At 48.7% G+C, this 16,773-nt stretch overlaps 7 protein-coding genes across 7 annotated transcripts; 2 read left to right on the top strand and 5 right to left on the bottom strand.

Annotated features, from left to right (window-relative positions):
- Positions 1-396: 396 nt before the first annotated feature.
- On the top strand, positions 397-2,288 carry I303_105030 (nicotinate phosphoribosyltransferase; the record flags this gene model as incomplete). The annotated part of the gene is made up of 9 exons (XM_018408816.1): positions 397-471; positions 554-680; positions 738-971; positions 1,046-1,102; positions 1,167-1,360; positions 1,435-1,561; positions 1,619-1,933; positions 2,006-2,151; positions 2,205-2,288. 9 exons carry the CDS (start codon positions 397-399, stop codon positions 2,286-2,288), a joined length of 1,359 nt encoding a protein of 452 aa, XP_018262507.1.
- A 946-nt stretch (positions 2,289-3,234) lies between these two features.
- On the top strand, positions 3,235-4,076 carry I303_105029 (uncharacterized protein; the record flags this gene model as incomplete). The annotated part of the gene is made up of 2 exons (XM_018408817.1): positions 3,235-3,698; positions 3,905-4,076. 2 exons carry the CDS (start codon positions 3,235-3,237, stop codon positions 4,074-4,076), a joined length of 636 nt encoding a protein of 211 aa, XP_018262508.1.
- A 326-nt stretch (positions 4,077-4,402) lies between these two features.
- I303_105028 (diphosphomevalonate decarboxylase) lies at positions 4,403-5,785 on the bottom strand (the record flags this gene model as incomplete). Its single annotated transcript, XM_018408818.1, has 3 exons — positions 4,403-5,299; positions 5,387-5,633; positions 5,736-5,785. The coding sequence occupies 3 exons, from the start codon at positions 5,783-5,785 to the stop codon at positions 4,403-4,405; spliced, it is 1,194 nt and encodes a 397-aa protein (XP_018262509.1).
- A 939-nt stretch (positions 5,786-6,724) lies between these two features.
- Positions 6,725-7,754, bottom strand: I303_105027 (uncharacterized protein; the record flags this gene model as incomplete). Its single annotated transcript, XM_018408819.1, has 5 exons — positions 6,725-6,984; positions 7,051-7,165; positions 7,222-7,257; positions 7,310-7,617; positions 7,679-7,754. 5 exons carry the CDS (start codon positions 7,752-7,754, stop codon positions 6,725-6,727), a joined length of 795 nt encoding a protein of 264 aa, XP_018262510.1.
- Positions 7,755-9,477: 1,723 nt separating this feature from the next.
- I303_105026 (uncharacterized protein) lies at positions 9,478-10,955 on the bottom strand (the record flags this gene model as incomplete). Its single annotated transcript, XM_065969083.1, has 7 exons — positions 9,478-9,605; positions 9,682-9,744; positions 10,009-10,262; positions 10,336-10,457; positions 10,514-10,742; positions 10,806-10,836; positions 10,898-10,955. 7 exons carry the CDS (start codon positions 10,953-10,955, stop codon positions 9,478-9,480), a joined length of 885 nt encoding a protein of 294 aa, XP_065825155.1.
- Positions 10,956-11,964: 1,009 nt separating this feature from the next.
- I303_105025 (uncharacterized protein) lies at positions 11,965-12,956 on the bottom strand (the record flags this gene model as incomplete). The annotated part of the gene is made up of 6 exons (XM_018408821.1): positions 11,965-12,184; positions 12,245-12,315; positions 12,402-12,495; positions 12,586-12,601; positions 12,694-12,781; positions 12,945-12,956. 6 exons carry the CDS (start codon positions 12,954-12,956, stop codon positions 11,965-11,967), a joined length of 501 nt encoding a protein of 166 aa, XP_018262512.1.
- A 635-nt stretch (positions 12,957-13,591) lies between these two features.
- Positions 13,592-16,735, bottom strand: I303_105024 (uncharacterized protein; the record flags this gene model as incomplete). Its single annotated transcript, XM_018408822.1, has 1 exon — positions 13,592-16,735. One exon carries the CDS (start codon positions 16,733-16,735, stop codon positions 13,592-13,594), a length of 3,144 nt encoding a protein of 1,047 aa, XP_018262513.1.
- Between the last annotated feature and the right edge of the window lie 38 nt (positions 16,736-16,773).

Raw genomic sequence — 16,773 nt, 5'->3', positions numbered from 1 at the left:
CTGGTTAGTTCGGGTTCGAGCGTAACGAGTCAGATAATCGGAACTCACCGATAAAGGCGCAATGTGACGTGGCAATGCATTCGCTCAAATAAAGCCACGTGATAATCACGTGCTAAAAAATGCACCACATTTGTGGAAGCCGGGTTTTCAAGAGAGATCATGTGGGCCACACGTGCTGGAAGATGCACCACATTCGTCAAAACCGGGTTTCAGTTTCAGTGGAGGGCGATCATTCATGGATTTCGAGTAAAGTAAAGATAACGCAGATGCCTGCTGTAGCATATATAACCTCTTTCTCTTCATCACGCACCCAGACTGTTTCAGCGTCAGGAATTGGATTTCATCCACGAGACAAATATCCAAGCTCTCTTCCACTCCGCTTCCTGTTCGCCCATAATGCAAGACATCCTTCATCTTCCGGCCGAAGAGGTCGAGATACCCTTCTCCATCCTCGACACGGATCTCTACAAGGTACGTCAAGGTCCCCCTTCGTAAAGGAGATCTTACCTCCATTGGTATATCAGGAGTCGCTAATGAGCTTGTTCCGTCTCAGCTGACAATGCAAAACGCGGTCTTGCACCACTTCCACGAGGCCCAAGTGGTCATCCGCTTCACCAACAGATCACCGCACATGCTGTTCAACCGAGAGTGCTTCGATTGGGTACAGCAGCGTGTACTGCGTGAGGTACCCTTTTACCACTGGATGATTAGATTGCTTACGTGTTTGTCGTCCGCAGGTTTGAGCGAGCTCAAACTTCGACCTGCAGAGCGGATCAAGCTGAAAGAGGCTTACCCATGGTTTCCCAGCAAATACCTCGACTACCTCGAGAACATGCAGCTAGATCCCGTCAACCAGGTCAAATTGTCCTTCCATCCAAAATCAGATGGTGGCTCTTTGGGGGAAGTTGGCATCGAGATCAAGGGACCGTGGAGAGATACCATCTTGTATGAAGTGCCTATCATGTCCATTCGTAAGTGCGTTGTTCAGCTATCCTAAACTCGTCCTATAGTACAGTAGCTGACATGAGGCACGGCATATCCGCAGTGAGTGAAGGATACTTCAACTTCGTAGATACTGATTGGGATCATGAGGGCCAATTCGGTTAGCCGCCCGCAGCTACATGGTGGACGATAGCGCAGAAAGCTGACTGGCAGGGAGTTCGCAGAGCTTGCAAAGCAGAAAGCGCTCGCTCTTTTCTCGCCGCCTTCACCTACAACACCATTGATCTTCTCGGAATTCGGTACCAGACGACGAAGATCCTTCCGAACGCAGGACACAGTGATAAGGGGTCTGATCGCTGGATTCGAAGAGTATAAAGCGAAAGGTGGCAATGGAGGCTTATTGGCTGGAACTAGCAATGTATGTGCCTATATCCGCTGTCGGAACTATAGCGCTCCTAGCAGGGTTAATACACAGCTGACACTGGCACATAGGTGTATCTCGCCTTGAAATACGGATTGAAACCCGCCGGGACCATCGCGCACGAATGGATCATGGCTATAGGCGCTACTTACGGATACAAGGGCGCCAACGGAAGAGCGATGGACATGTGGGAGGAGGGTGAGTCAGATAATTGGTGGCCCAAAGCTTGCCTCAGCTGATATGAAGATTGTACAGTCTACCCACCTGGACCAAGTGGCGCACCTCTGACCATGTTGACAGACACATACACTGCTCAAGCGTTCTTCGCCGATTTCACCTCTAACCCAGAGAGAGCTATGAGATGGCCCACTCTGCGACAAGACTCGGGGGATCCCTTCGCCTTTGTGAAACTCGCGAAAGAGAATTGGAAGATCATCGAAGACATTTCGGGCATAAAACGAGATCACGAGAATGAGATCGCGAAAGGCAAACGGGTCATCTTCAGTGATGGTTTAGACATAGAAACGGCTCTTGCCCTGCAAAAGGGGTGCGACGAGATTGGGATGGCAGGTACGCTCGATTAGCATGGTAAAATGCTTCATATGTTGAAGTATGATACTGATCCACGCCTTATGGCTATAGCCGCATTTGGAATCGGAACTTTCCTCACTAACGATTTCAAGAAGACCACGAACCCCTCGGAAGTGTCAAAACCGCTCAATATCGTGATCAAGCTGAATCAGATCAACGGGAAGAACTGCGTCAAATTGTCAGATGATAGGGGAAAGGTGAGCTATCAGCCACGGAAAAAAAGCAGGCTTGAGCTGACTTCGTGGGTTAGTATACTGGAGATGTCGAGGAGGTGAGAAGAGCAATAGACGAATTGGGATTACCCCACGAGCACGAAGACAAGCGAAGGGGATGATCGTCATCATGTTCACCCTTGTCAGATACCATCGATCAGCAACTCATTCTGGCTGTGTACAGAAGTATGCTGCCATATCTGCAGCCTCGCGAAGCAAGATTATGAATATACGGCCGATCTTGAGAGCGTAAAGCGGTCGTTGAAATGACGCTGAACATTGTCGGGTCAATGGTCTCTGGGCCATATGTCACGGACAAATACCAGCTAGACTGCTTATAGACCCTTAGACCGCCGAGGCTGTGCACAGTCGGTCGACATGCATACGCAATGTGCAGTAGACGTACGAAGTGGAAATCAAGTGAATGCGACTCCTGAGTACATCCTCGAGTCTCTTACAGCTTGGCATTGTCAATCTCTGATGTTCTTCCTGATCTGCTACCGTACTAATGATATGAGATTTCCAATTCATCGACGACTGATTCATCGTTGGAGGAACAGTGCTTGCTCCAAGGGTACCATTGCTAACTTGATTGGAGATCCAGGAGAAGGGGTGGACCGTGTTCTTCTTTCACCTTGCGATTGACAATCGAACGATGGAGTGATGGAGTGATCTTCGTGGATACCCGATATCAGTGGAGATTGCTGAATCGTTGATCGTTGATATGGATCGTTTGCCCTTGGATTGGAGAGAGAAGGGAAAGGACGGAGATGGTTTTGTAAGGATTCTTGGGAGATCACTCGTCCTTTATGACTACCTTGAAAGGATATTGGTCCATTGGAAGTGATCGATTGGGGCGAGGGAAGGGATCATCGGACCGGTGAAATGGTTTCGACAAGGTATAAAAGGTCAATACGACTCAGACCGGTATTGTACATCGTATCAATCTGATCCGCATATCAAGCTCTACCAATCGAACGCCGTGCAATTAACGCACTTAACTTCTGACTATGGACTTCTGATATTCACCTTGACTCTACTCTGCTTTACCAAACCAGACAGACCAAGATGATCACTTACGCTCCGAAGACATTCAACCTCTCTCGGCTGACTTCTTTATGCCGACAAAGGTGGGTCCGTCTCCATCTCCATCTCCTGCGTCTTCGTCTTCGTCTTCCTCCTCATCTGCATGTGCATGATCATGAACACCCGCCTCGTTTCCAAGATCACTTTCGCCAGCTCTCACATACGCCCCAACTCTACGCTACGCCGTACCCTCCTCCTTCAAAATCTCCATTAAAGATCGACGGCTTCCCATTCCCTTGGCCATTCAGTTGGCCGTTATCGGATGGTCCTCCTGATTCTTCTTCCTCTCCATCCGGGAAAGGAGGCGGAGATGGAGGAAATGGAGGAAATGGACAATCACCCCCTCCTGCACCTTTACCACCTCCTCATCCAACACCAGCTCCAGCTCCTTGTCCTCCTGATCAAGTCCCGCGTTCGCCTGAACCCATCATCGAACCCTCCAACGGGTCATCCAATTCACTGCCACCTATACCCGACGTTTCTTCTTCTAATTTGCATAAGAGGGCCGCGCTAATCTGATTTAACCTATTGTACCACCCGTCATGTTAAATACCACCCTTCTTGCTCAACGCTCTGAATTTGGGACTTGCGACGATGGTTTCATATGCTCTGTAAATATTACCACTTTGACCTTGATGCCAATCCTCCACAGCGTCTCTTCCGGTCTATCTTCCTCGCCATCGACTAAAAAGGTGACCAATCAGCCAGCTATCACCATCAAGAATTTCTCGCACAAGTCGCCTTCGCAATATAGCGAAGGCGCTTTGAGGAATAAGATCGAACGTGCGAGAATGGCCGAATTGCGCAGACAAGGCAAGATCTAAATCATCCAATTCAGCTCAAGCTCCCTTCCCTGTCATACACGTTTTGTCCACTCTCCAAGTTGTCATAAGTGACATAGACATTAGTGTACCAGTGCGTAAGTGCAGAAGTGTAGTAGTGATTAGAGCATCAGTGTATTATTACGATGTGTCATCCCATTGTATCCGGTCAAAAGCAGAGATCCGGACATCGCAGGTCAATGTTCATGCTGTACTCGATGACTGTCACGTGCATTATGTATTACTTGAATATGTAAACTCAGGAAACTCACTGCTCTACTTCTAAGCTACCCAAATCCTCCCTAAATTATGGCAACGATCCTCAGCGTTTAAGCCTTAGCCAAGACCTTTGGCTCTCCCTTGTCATTCAACAGACTCTCCTCCTTGCTCAACGTCCTAGGCCCATCTCCTACTCTCGTATGAATTAACGTCTTCACCGCGCCCTTCTCCCATCCTCCTTCTCTCACCACCTTCAGATCAAATCCTTCCGGCAGATCTTGCGCAGCTATTCCGAACGGATCTCTAGGTTCTTCCGAAGTCGGGAAAAACCTATTGATCGCTCCCAACACTTTCGGGATATTCTCCTTCAAGGCATAGATCACCGCATTGGGTCCCGCATCGAACGTGTACGCAGCAATGATCTTCCCAGAGGATCGATTGAGCTCCTCGATGACGGCTATGATCGATTTCGAGACGTCGTTAAGGTAAAAGATCGGAGGGGAAGTATCCAAACAAACCGAATGGAACGAATTGGAATCTTTCATTGTGATACTGGCGAACTCTTCGAAGTTTTTCTCCTTGATAGCGGTAGATATAGCCTCCATACGACCAGGTACGATCCGAAGACGTTCTTGCAGGAGAGTAGACGTTTCGACGGTCCGTTGCATACCCGAAGTACTTGATGTGCCCTTCTTAGCGTCGGATACGACACAGATGACAGCGTGCATATCTGGCCAATGCGACTGAGGAGCAACTTCTTCTGCTAGACTGTCTGAGCCGTCTGACTTGACCCCTTCGCGCCAGGCTACGAAGCCGCCGAACAATGATCTACAGGCGGATCCGGATCCTTGACGGGCGATTAGAGAGAGCTGAGAGGGAGTTTGGGGTAGTTGGTACAGACGAGCGAGGGATGCGACGAGGGCGGCGAGACCAGAAGCGGATGAGGCGAGTCCGGCAGCGGTGGGGAAGTTGTTGTATGATGCGATTCGAAGAGGCCATTGCGACAGCTACAAGAGCGGAGCGAGTCGCAGCGATTGAGCTTGGATCGTGAAAAGAGGGTTGAAGATAAATTGTGATTTGGCAAGTACACGCACCTTAGGCAGACTCGAGTCTTTCTCTTCCTCAATACTTCTCCAGTTCCTAAGCTCCGTGATACATACGCCTAATCGTCCGTCAGGCTTGACGACCTCCTCTTTACCGTTCAACCACAACCTATCGCCTTTTTCGAATGACTCGTCCGCGCGAGAGGTGGTAGTTGACCGCAAATGATCTTGGTCGAGGGTGACAGAGAGGGACGAGTTGGTAGGTAGGATCAATTTGGTATCTCGTTTACCCCAGTACCTAAGATCGACTTGTCAGCAAGTCCCTCTTACTCTTAGGCATAGAGACCGAGCGGACGGTAGACACCATATCGGCATGTCATGGGGAAGAAAGGAAACATACTTTATACAAGCGATGTTGACTGGAGCAGTTGCTGTCGCTGCGTAGACCATCTTGAGCAGTATCTTTGTCTATCTTCGCTGGACCAATACGAGAGAGCTCTTATGGATTATGAAGAAGATAACAGTTGAATGCTTGACTTTTCATAACTTTTGACGCGAACCGTGAGCTTTCCAATAGCCGTACGATGTTTTCAGGGAGATTTTACTATTGTTGATGACCTTTTGGTGGCATTTTCACGTGGCAAAATCACATCCATTCATTTCAAGGCTACATCGATAGCAGAATTGAAGAATGGGATATGTTCACTCTGGCGATACGCATATGCACATGCGAAGATCAACGCCTGGCGGGCGGTGATTTATCGATCTTGAACGGAACAGAGTCAATGGAGAGGCTGTGTCGCGGGGTGCCGCTGGAAGTCATTCAGGAAGCTGATGTCAGCGCAAGATAATTCATAGGGAACCTTTCAGTCTCGTCTTGGTGTTTGTACCCACTAACGTTCTCGGGATGTGCTACCCATGGAGCCATATTCCTTCCCTTCGATCAGTGCGTCGGACTTGTACGCATAGAAATGAATGAAAATGACGGTGGAAGCCCGACCACTTGAATGCCGCGAGCGGTCGATCCATCAGCCTGCGAGTCAATCTGTAATCATTGACGATAAAGCTCGCAAACTCACGTTGCTTTCATGAACAAGACTAATACACAAACATCTACAGGCAACAATATTGGCTTCATTCTTCGTTCGGTTTTTATGGTGATTTTGACATGTTGGTATTTCAATCGGAAGATCATGTTGTATATTTCGGGATAGGGATATTAACAATGAAGGTCGAACAAGCCAAATTGGCTTGAAAGAAACAAGTGACTTGAGCTTTTGAGATTTTGACAATGTCAGCGATACAGGTTCGACTGTACTTCTCATGGAATCACTCGAGACTCTCCAGCGCGATGGGTATAAGCTCACGGTTACGCTCCCTCGCCAATCGCTACTCCTCGTAGTCACTATCACTTCCACCAGCGACCCCTTCCGTCTTTCTCTTCTTGGGACGATGTTCGTCCTCGTCGTCGATGACCACGACGTGGTCCACCTCCTCATCTTTCTCCTCCTCCGGATCCGGTTGCCCGATTGTCGTCTTAGTTGACGATCCTGCATCGGGGACTCGATGGAGCGTAGACAGGGAGGGGCGACGATCAAGTGGAAGTTTCTTATACTTGTTCAAGTTGCGAAGGAACTCCGTTTTACATGCTAGAACATGTCAGCTCCTTCCGATCAATGATAACGTACCAGGGCATGCATCGACCATCAGCCCACCTTCGGTGTCCCACGACATCCTGTAAGTAGTTCGGGGTCCTGAAAGGACCCGAGAACAACCTAGTGGGTTCTGGCAGGTTGTCGCCCTAGGTATGCGTCGGGAAGGACGAGTGACCTACCGGATTGATCGATCAAAAGGAATCTTTCAATTTCAAAAATCACATCACGCACCTTGTCACCCTTCGGCTTCTCCCTCTTTTCTGCTTTCTATACGGTCCATTAGCCTATGTTACTCGCATGAGCTTCCCATCCTACCCACTTTTTTCGCCTCTCTTCCAATGCCCCCCTTCCCAACCGAAAATTCCGGTTTCTTTGCTGCATCGGCCTCGCATTCTTCGTCTTCCTTCTCATCTACGTCATTGACCATACCTGGCGTGTCCTTTGAGCTCGAGCTCTGCAGAGACACATCACCGTGGTGTGTGCCTTCTTTTGCATCAGTCTCGGGTCTGAGGAAGTCAGGCGATCCCATTCCAAGATCCGCGTATAGTTTTGCGAAACAATGAGGAGTATCTGAGTCGAAGGGCAATTGGATAACTTCGCTTCTGCCTCCTATTCGCGTAGGCGCAACTGCACGAGTATACTGCACCATGATTGCTTATAGAGTATACTATGGATGTTGCTTACTCACATACGACCAACAGAACATGAGAATCAGATAGGCATCCCTGTTTATCCTTACTACCGCACCAAAAGGTTCCGCTCATATTGATGAAATGTCAATCATTGCTTTTCCAGGGTTGACGTGTGCAAATATACTTCCGACGCGACTCCAATGCCACTTGTGACTGCTCACTATGCAGTCAACATTATCTCACCATCACTCATGTTTCCAATACCCTCGACGCTCTGCTATCTGTCGTTATCCGTACATCCAAATTCATCTTGCTTTCAAGTGGACCAGTTTAGTGGAGGTGGTGTGTCACCAAGAACATTTGCGTAATGAGCGTGCCTTATTCATCGGACTGAACGCTCCAACTGTCCGTATAAAAATTTGATCCCGTTCCAACTATCCCACAATCGGCCGTAATTCTCCAGAATAACCCCTAGTCTCAACCTAGAACGAAGCCTAGAAAGTGATTCCCGAAGTCCTTTGGCAGATCTTTCTGGACTAAAAACTCGACTTGACTTGCGCGCACGCCGGCAGTGCACCAAGAGAAAGAGTAGTGGCACTTCCATGTCACAAAGTGCTCCTCTGACTACTTCGTCTATCTTTCTGAGTCCTCACATCTCATGAACCTGACTCTCCATTAGCGAAATCTAGGTCAATTTTCGACCTCTTTCACGTGGAAGACACGTGGTACTATTTTGCCTGCTCCCTGAACCCGCGAAGGCCTCCTGCTAAGCCACACCTTCGGTCTTATCAATCCTTTTCAAGTCGCACAATTCACTTTGTTTGCTCCCGAAAGCAGCTTGGACTCCTGCCCGGGGGTAACCCCGTGGCATAAGATAAACTTGGAACGATACAGGTCAGCGATTTTCCGAGATTTTTCCGCTTCCCATGCTGACTTCTCGTTGTCTTGTAGAGAAGATTAGCATTGCCCCTGCATAAGGATGACAAACTCTGAGCGGAGAGGTGGTTCTTCGGAACCAAATATTTTTGGTTTTCTTCATCGGAAAGAAGAGAAGGAAGGAGATCGTCTCATGTATCCTCCAGCGGCTTTCCCCGCTATTTCCACGGCCCGCATGCTCATCTACACTCTCATATCTTTTGCATGACTGCGTTTGAGCGTCCGGAGGACGCCCAAATTGGTCAAGAGCGGCGAGATTGAGAGTTCCGATTTCGCACGCGAGAGCCGGAAGGAATGAGCGTAATCCCGCGCAAACCTCCACCATACACGTACTTTTTTCGTGATTATGTGGTCTGCGTGTGAGTCGTACCTCTCTAGAATCATACTCGTGTGAAAAACCGCATGCATAAGTCATCGAAAAGGTGTGTTCGACGAGCATAAGAAGCGGACAGATACATACGAGAAGGGGGAGCGGCGAAGAGCGATTCTGCCACGAGTGCCAAATAAGCTTTGAGGGGGTCCTTTGGCACCGTATAGGTCTTTAACCATACATGCCCACCACTGATCTCATATCGCAATGCATACTAGACACTGAAGACCGCGCAATCCGTTAGGTCATCACTGCATCACTATGCGTCATTTAGACAGAGCGTGTGGGTATATAATGGTATATCAGATGGACAGTTATCTACCTCACGCATACCTTCCGCTTGGATCCTGCTTGCGATACTCCCAAGCAATCCGCGTGTATGTTTCCAATGCATATATCACAGGATGCAAAGGGCATGATGTTTCGTTACTAGTACGGATAGATGTATGTGAATAGCAGGCGAGTAGGGTCCTTCCGAACGTCAACCAGAAATCGTCATAAAGATCGTCACCAAGATCGTTGTGTCCTATCCGTAATCTATGATACTCCTTATCGTGAATGTCCATTCTCTTTCACCTTCTTCCTGTCAATCGAATGCAAAGGGTATACTACAGGGAAGAAAGCTTTCTCGTCGAACGTGTAAGCGTCAGGGGAGACTTTTATGCAGAGGTGCAATACTGCATTCCACTCGTCGATTAGCGATGTTGTCTGACACATGGATGACATACTGTGGGGAGGGGAAGAGCGGCTCACAAATCGATGCGGTGAATATCAAGAAGGATCCATAACCGGTCATAAGGTGCCAATATGCATGACCTGCAGCGAAAGGCTTGTCAGCGGTCGGCGGGCATTCGCGGTCAAGGCAGAAGTAGACAGAAGGTCGGAATAGGATGAACCGGGGCGGAAGGAGGGCGAAATGAGGGCGGGAAGGGACGAAACTTGTAGAAGGGATGGATGAACATCGGCGGAAAGGTGTGAGTGAGGTGAAGTTCGCAGCAGACGAAGAAACCCATTTGCGGAACATCGGATTGTGCACTGCAGCCAAGTCAGACTAAGAGAACAGAACAACGGGTTACTCACCCTCGACAAACACCCCTAGCGGTCCAACATGTTCACGTATCATCCTCAACTGAGGACAAAACAGATTATCCACATTCCAAATAGCGAAACCAACTGCAAAGGTGACCACTCCCCAAGCCATCGTCTTGCCTATCTTGACTTTTGATGGGTGATTCGGCGGTAGCTTGAAAGCCAAGTACGCCGTTCTTGCTGTTGTTGTGATCAAAATGATGGCGAACGCTATTTGATGATACACAGGGTTTGGCAGATAGATGCTACGGGAGATTCCAGTTCCACGATCAGCCAGGGTTAGACGGTAGGGTTTCAGTGACGATTAGATGCACTCACTAAGAGGTAGTCACAAATACATCCCAGAGAACCATAATTCCCGGCCCCAGCACACCATAACGCAATTTCAGTCCTGGGGAAGTTTCCAATATCAAGAAAGCCGCATATGACACCACGTAAATCTATACGGCCGCAATACTTCAGCGGGGAACTCACTGTAAGTGGAGAAATGACTGACCATTGGTAATTCGTCCATCAATTGCCATTCCCACCTAAGCGACATATGAAATCCGAAACTACCTATACCTATCAGACTTAAACCGAGATAACAGAATGCGAACCTCGTCGGTAGACCGTTCTTGACTACAGCGTAGAAGCCGTATAGACCCAGTAAGATCGAGGGCAGGTTTGTTAGGGTATTGACTGTTTCTGCGATGTAAGGGGTATGCGCGTAGTTGTTTTCGCACCTAGAAACCAAAGCTATCACTATCAGCAATCTGATTGATTTCCCGGGTATTCTGGCAACCCACCAATCTATGGTACTGGTGTGTTCGCCCCAGACTACAGCAAAATTAGCGTCGGATCGCATCGCTATGGTCTGCAGCATCGATGGCACACTCACAACCTGATGACACTTGATCACCTCGCAGAGTATCAAACGCTCCGTCGAAAGCGCCCATCGTGCACTGGTACTCACACCAAGTGATGTGTGAGTTGTATACACACGTCTGGAGTCCCGAGAGACAAGGTAGGGTAGGGTAGGGAGTGGGAAGAAAGGGACCAGCAGCCAGAAGCACCACGTCTATCTACAAATAGTCACGCTTCTCGGATCTTTCTACTCCTTTGTTGTATGCTATACTTCGAATATCGTGAGAATAGTCGCCACCGGCTGTCACGGAAGCCGATGGTTGATGTAGATCCGTCCAAAGGATGTTTCTGTGTGTGCCTTTCCGAGGTATGTTTTTTCTGGAATGGTGATAAAGGATAGTATAGTCCGTGCGCTGAAGATAAGCCGAGCAAGGGATAATAAAATGGCAAAAATCGTTCTTCAGCTATCTATATACAGATCACTACAGCCAAAAACACTCCTGCGTACAGAGCAAAATATAAAGAAATTGATGAAGAGCAATGACGAAAAATGTGCATGCAATAAACATATCATCAAAATAATCCACCTGATATACCTTCAATTTCTTGCGAGATATCACATAAAATAACCTACGTAAGCAAGCATATGAGGAGATGAGGTAAAAATAGGTTAATATGGAGGTTAAGGGGTATTTACGAGTACATGAGCGGCAAGTGACAAACAAGTCAAAATAACGGCCGAGTATCCAGGCGGCATTGGCGATATGTCTACGGTCTGGTTCATGGTTCATAGCTACATAATGTCTTTCTCGTCATGATGAAATGCAGCACTCAGTAAAGACATCCACGCACACACAATCTGAAGGCGGTAGCGAAAGGAAAGACAGGCCTCGTGAAGGTTCATATTATATTATTCATATTCATAGGCGTCGGTAGCTGCACCTCACATCGAGATGCTATATTATAAGTGCCTTGTCTGTGCTGTGATCGAATTGGTATTGGTATTGAGATTGAGATTTGATTTCCTTTCCATCCTCCCTTCCCCTAGCTCTTTCTTCCTCCTTCTCAACAGGTCTCTACTCGTTCTCGCTTACTACCACCTTACGCGAGCTCCCCGCTCAATCGATCGCCCCGTCTGATAGCTCCGATACCGATGAACAGGATGGCACCGAGCCCGAAACTGATCAAAATAGTCTCGATCCATCCGAATGCCTCGGCCGCGACATTCTGCGAGCAGTAAGTGAGAGAGGATGATCCGCATCGTTGGCCTCCTCCGAGGGCGGCTGTGAAAGCTGCGGTGGATGAGAGCCAGAAGATCCACCTGAATTCACCGATTACTTAGTAAGTGCACGCCAATGTAAAGCAAAAGGAGGCGGCTCACGTGAGTGCAATCCAGGCCAAGTGGCTCGCAATTGAGGCGACGAAGCTCAGGAAGGCGGTGTAGAATGCGGCCTGGCAAAGGAGATTGCTCATTAGCCGTATAGTGTGAGAATGGATATTGAAGGGAAAGTATTGAAGGCCGCGGCAGTTGGACTCACGATGTATGCGGCGGAGAAGAACACGGTCCACCAGGAAACAAAGACCAAGAACTTGAGTCGATCTCGGATAGAGTTGGAGGGGTAGGTGTCGTGGCTGGTGGATGGAGTCAGCTCAAACGAAAAGGGAGAAAGACTGGATTCTGAAAAATAAGACGAGAAGTGTATGTTTAAGAGGGATACTCACTCATTGTATCGGGAGACTATTTCGTAAATGAGAAAGGCACATATGTCAATTAAAAGCTGAGGAGATTGGATATACGAGCGCTCGGTCGCTCAAAGGGCGGTGACTCACCTAGCCAAGCGGTGATACACCCCTCGATCAAAGCGAAGAAGAGCAATAATCCGAAAAAGATTGGGTGTCCTCTTCGGATGTGGGCGGACTAAGACGATTTGCACATAGAGTAAAATGACGGGGCAAATGCAGTCGGCGACATCGTTCCGATGGCATGAGAGTATAGGCGGAGGCGGAAAGGATGAATGCAATGATCAGCTTCCCTTCTCTCGAGATAGGTGGCAAGCCCACAAATCCAGACAAGAACTTACAGTATCAACCATTGTATCACTGTCTAATGTATCTTGCTTAAGCGGAATGAAGTTGAGGGCTGTGTATGGAATGTGATTGAGAGTGTAAGCAGCCAGTGAGGTGCTAAGTATAACAAATGTGTTTTGATAGATGAATCAAGAAGATGTCGGAGTCGGAAAGGGAATGACAGCCATCATCAACCCACTCGTCCTCACCTTCACTTCACCGCTTTTGTTCCACTAATTTTCTCATATTACTCAAGCGACGTCATCGATGCAATTTACGTAATACCACCAACCAGCACCTGAAAACTACGTATACTTGGCATCTTGATTCTTGCGTAGACACCGCAAATGCATAGGCGTGCTGTTGACCTCCAAGAGGAACAGGAAAGTAACATGCATAGATCAGTGATCCTCGCTGTTGTGGGGGTTCCATGAAGTTGGTCGTGGTCGTCGACACGAGCCACCATAAGATCGCAATGAGGAACAGCCTAAGTGAGCCTCTTCCGATCCGAATTACGTGATACGATAATCCCCCTTCCGAGCCGGTAGTCTAGCTCGGCCATGTATAAGACTCGAACATGAAGAACCAACAAAAAGGCGTCGATCATAAAAATCGTTAACCATGCATTGTGTATGAAATGCTCGTGCAGCTGTGCAATTCACTACTCCATCCGTCTGATGCGCCCTCTGCGCAGCCTGCGTCTGCCCATCCCTTCGGCCTTCTCCTCAATGGTGCCTACTCCCTCTAAGTAACCCGAGCTCCGCCTCTTGATCGCTCTGATACACCTCGCTCGTCTTTTGCCTTTCAAATGCGGACTGACCACCTTCTCATCATACTGTATCTTCTTCAACAACACTTGCTCCGGTAGAGAGGCGTCGAGCTTGGGCCCGATGATAGCCCTTCTGAACCTTCTTCTGACCCCTCTATTCAACCTTATCCATCTTCTTGTTTCTGCCGGTCGAGCCTGATCATCCTTCTCCAACAACGTCTCAGCCAGCTTCAAAACCGCTTGATCATTTTCCACCTGTTCCGAGAGCCTCTGATTATGCCGCCGCGGATCCTCGATCAGGTCTACCAACCTCTCAGTCTCCTTCAGCGCCTTGGTCAATTCCGACTGAGGATGAGATCTTGACTGGGTTTGACGGATAGCCAGTCCAAGTGCTTTCCGCTGGTAGTTCTTGATTCCCTTGACGATTCGCCTTGAGACTGGGTCCAGTGCTGGTCCGTACTTTTCCAGCAGCTCCAGGCATCCCTTTAAATCCCCACTTCCCCTCAATGCTTGGGCAGTAACGTTGATTGCCTTTCGATCTAGCGTGACATTCAGATCTTTCAAGTCGGTATAACACAAGAACGCCGCTTCGTGATACATCTTCGAATGGTTGTACGCCTGTATCATCGCCGTGAGGATTTCCAAATCTTGGTTTCGGTTGTGGTGGTTCGCCAACGAAGCAGGAAAGCTCGACTTGATCTTTTCGTACGCCTTGCGCGAATTCGACGGCCGTTGAATCTTACCCCATCCGACTAGGATCGAGAAATACATCGACTTGGTAGGCTCATACCCGATCTGATTCGCAAGGAGCAACAAGTCTTGAGCCTGATACATCAACCCAGCAGCCGAGTAACCCTGAATCAAAGCGTTGAAGTGTTTCTCATTCGGCTTGTACCCTCTCTCAATTAACGAATTCCACACAATCCTCGCCGAAGGCATATTTTGGATCCGGGTGCTAGTCATTGCGTCGTACTTTAATCGGTTGACCAACGACCGCGATCCAGATTTAGAATCTATGGCTTTCAGGCTTTCCAAAATCCTCTCAAGAGATTTTTCGAACCTCGGAGATAGGTTCATGCCTGCTGTAGGGGAGAAGGTGTGGCCTGAGGTGGATGGTTCGAGTTCTCTGCTTTCTGATCGGGCAATAGCATTGATTGCTGACTGCAATATGGAATCGAGTAAGCTCTGCGTAGGCTTGAGGTGAGAAGACTTCGTCACTCGGTCCACCAAATAAGCCAACTCGGCGGGTTTGTGTTGTACGGAGGTCCTGATAAAGTCCACAACGGTTTTCAGGGTCAGGTCGTCAGGCGGTACACCGGTTTGATGGAGGAGCGATAACCCGAATTCCACCCCTTGCAGTCCCCTTTGTCTTCCTAGCTGATTGATGAGGTAATTCAACGACAAAACTCCCGGTCTCACACCGTCTGGCAGTGCCCACTGGGACTCGGAGCCAGGTTGAACGATCGAAATGGCTTCGTCCATGAGATCCAGGCGAATCAGAGCTCTTAACAGCGTTTCGACGAGTTGATCGGTTATTCCCGCTTTCCCCGCTTTCATATCCCTCCACAATGTCCCAATCTCCTGCAGGTCTCCCGTAGTGCTGAATAACTCAAAGACCAGTGCCGCGGTAGCTATGTTTGGGCTGACCAAGTGAGGTGCCTCCTGATCGGTTGATTGAGTCCAGTCCGAAAGATCAAACTTCTCCAACAGCTGCTTTGCAGCTGCGTGGTCTCCCGCTTCCATACGCAGCCTTATCAGAGCATTCAGTAGTTTGGCCGAAAGGGGAATCCCTAATCGATTTATGTCGTACAACACCCTCTTTTCTAGATCCACATCATGCCCTAGTGCTCTATATCCCCTCAGGATCGCTATTTGTTGAGAGGAGTAATCGCCGATCCCGTCCGAGTTCGCTTCTCTGACTACTTCTCGTGCGGCAGGCAGGTCACCCATTTCCAGGTACGATTGTACAAGGTGGTTGTAAGCCTTTGCAATTGGTTTCAGGTTGAATACATGATATAATTCGAATATTCGAGGGATTTTCGCGGATTGGTATGTGCCGAAATGCGCTTGCATGTAGCATGCGAGTATTTCAGGAGTGTAGTATTGGTTTGGGAATGCTGAAGGGTTGAACAGATCCAATAGAAGCTCCCACTCAAATTGTGCTGACAGGTTGGAGGCGATGACGTCGAATTGTAAGATTGGTCGATCGGCAGAAGGTTGTCGGGAGAGCTGTTCTCTCAGTCGCTCTTGAAAGACGGATTTGAAGAGTCTGGGTTGTTTCATTTTCGAACAAAGGTTCAGAAAATGACTCAAGATTTGTCCTTGGAAATAGTTCCCCTTGTACGCATCCTTGTATCCTTTTTCACCCGTTGGCAAACTGAACAAGATCGCCCTCAATATCCTCAACGCCTTCGTCACGTCCGCCTCGTTCAATCTACTGAGCAGGACCGGTCTCTCCCGAAGGACTTTGCTCGCTCCGTGCATCAGATTCCGAAGTTCTTTATGTTTGATCTGGCGAAAGTCATCTTGAGAGAGCTTGGTGAGGGTCAACAGGGCTAAGAGGGGTTGAGAAAAGATGAGCCCTCGGAATGTTTCTAATGGCGGTAAAGGGGATGGAGGCAGAGAGGATAAGTCGTAAGTGTAGAGCCATGAGTCCAGCCATTGTGACTGCGCCTGGCTAGTGGAGGGGTCAAGTTGGTATTCATCGGCAGTCGTGTCTGGAGGAGGTATGTGATCTTGGCTCGATCTGCTTTCGCAAGTATTCCGGTAATGCTGCGTAGGATACTGCCTATTATCTTCCGCTAAAGCTAACGCTGCATGGGACGTAGATCCAGAAGAAATTCCCCGTGCAGTCTTGTGAGGCGGAACGTCCCTTGGGGTTCTCCTTGAGGAATCCGATTGAACGCATCGAGCGCCAGCAGGGGTGGGTCTGGCGGCGGCGCGAAGGATCGCTTGACGGGACGATTCTGCTGGGAGGGCAGGTGGAAAGGATGGAGCTAGTCGCCTCGCACATACTTGGCGAGTTGACGAGAGCATCGCGAAGGGATTTTGAGGGGTTATATGCTGTAAAATCT

The sequence above is a fragment of the Kwoniella dejecticola genome, chromosome 6 (genome assembly GCF_000512565.2).
Source record: "Kwoniella dejecticola CBS 10117 chromosome 6, complete sequence".
NCBI classification, from domain to species: domain Eukaryota; kingdom Fungi; phylum Basidiomycota; class Tremellomycetes; order Tremellales; family Cryptococcaceae; genus Kwoniella; species Kwoniella dejecticola.
The sequence above is the reverse complement of the archived record's forward strand: the minus strand, read 5'-3'. Positions and strand labels throughout refer to the sequence as shown.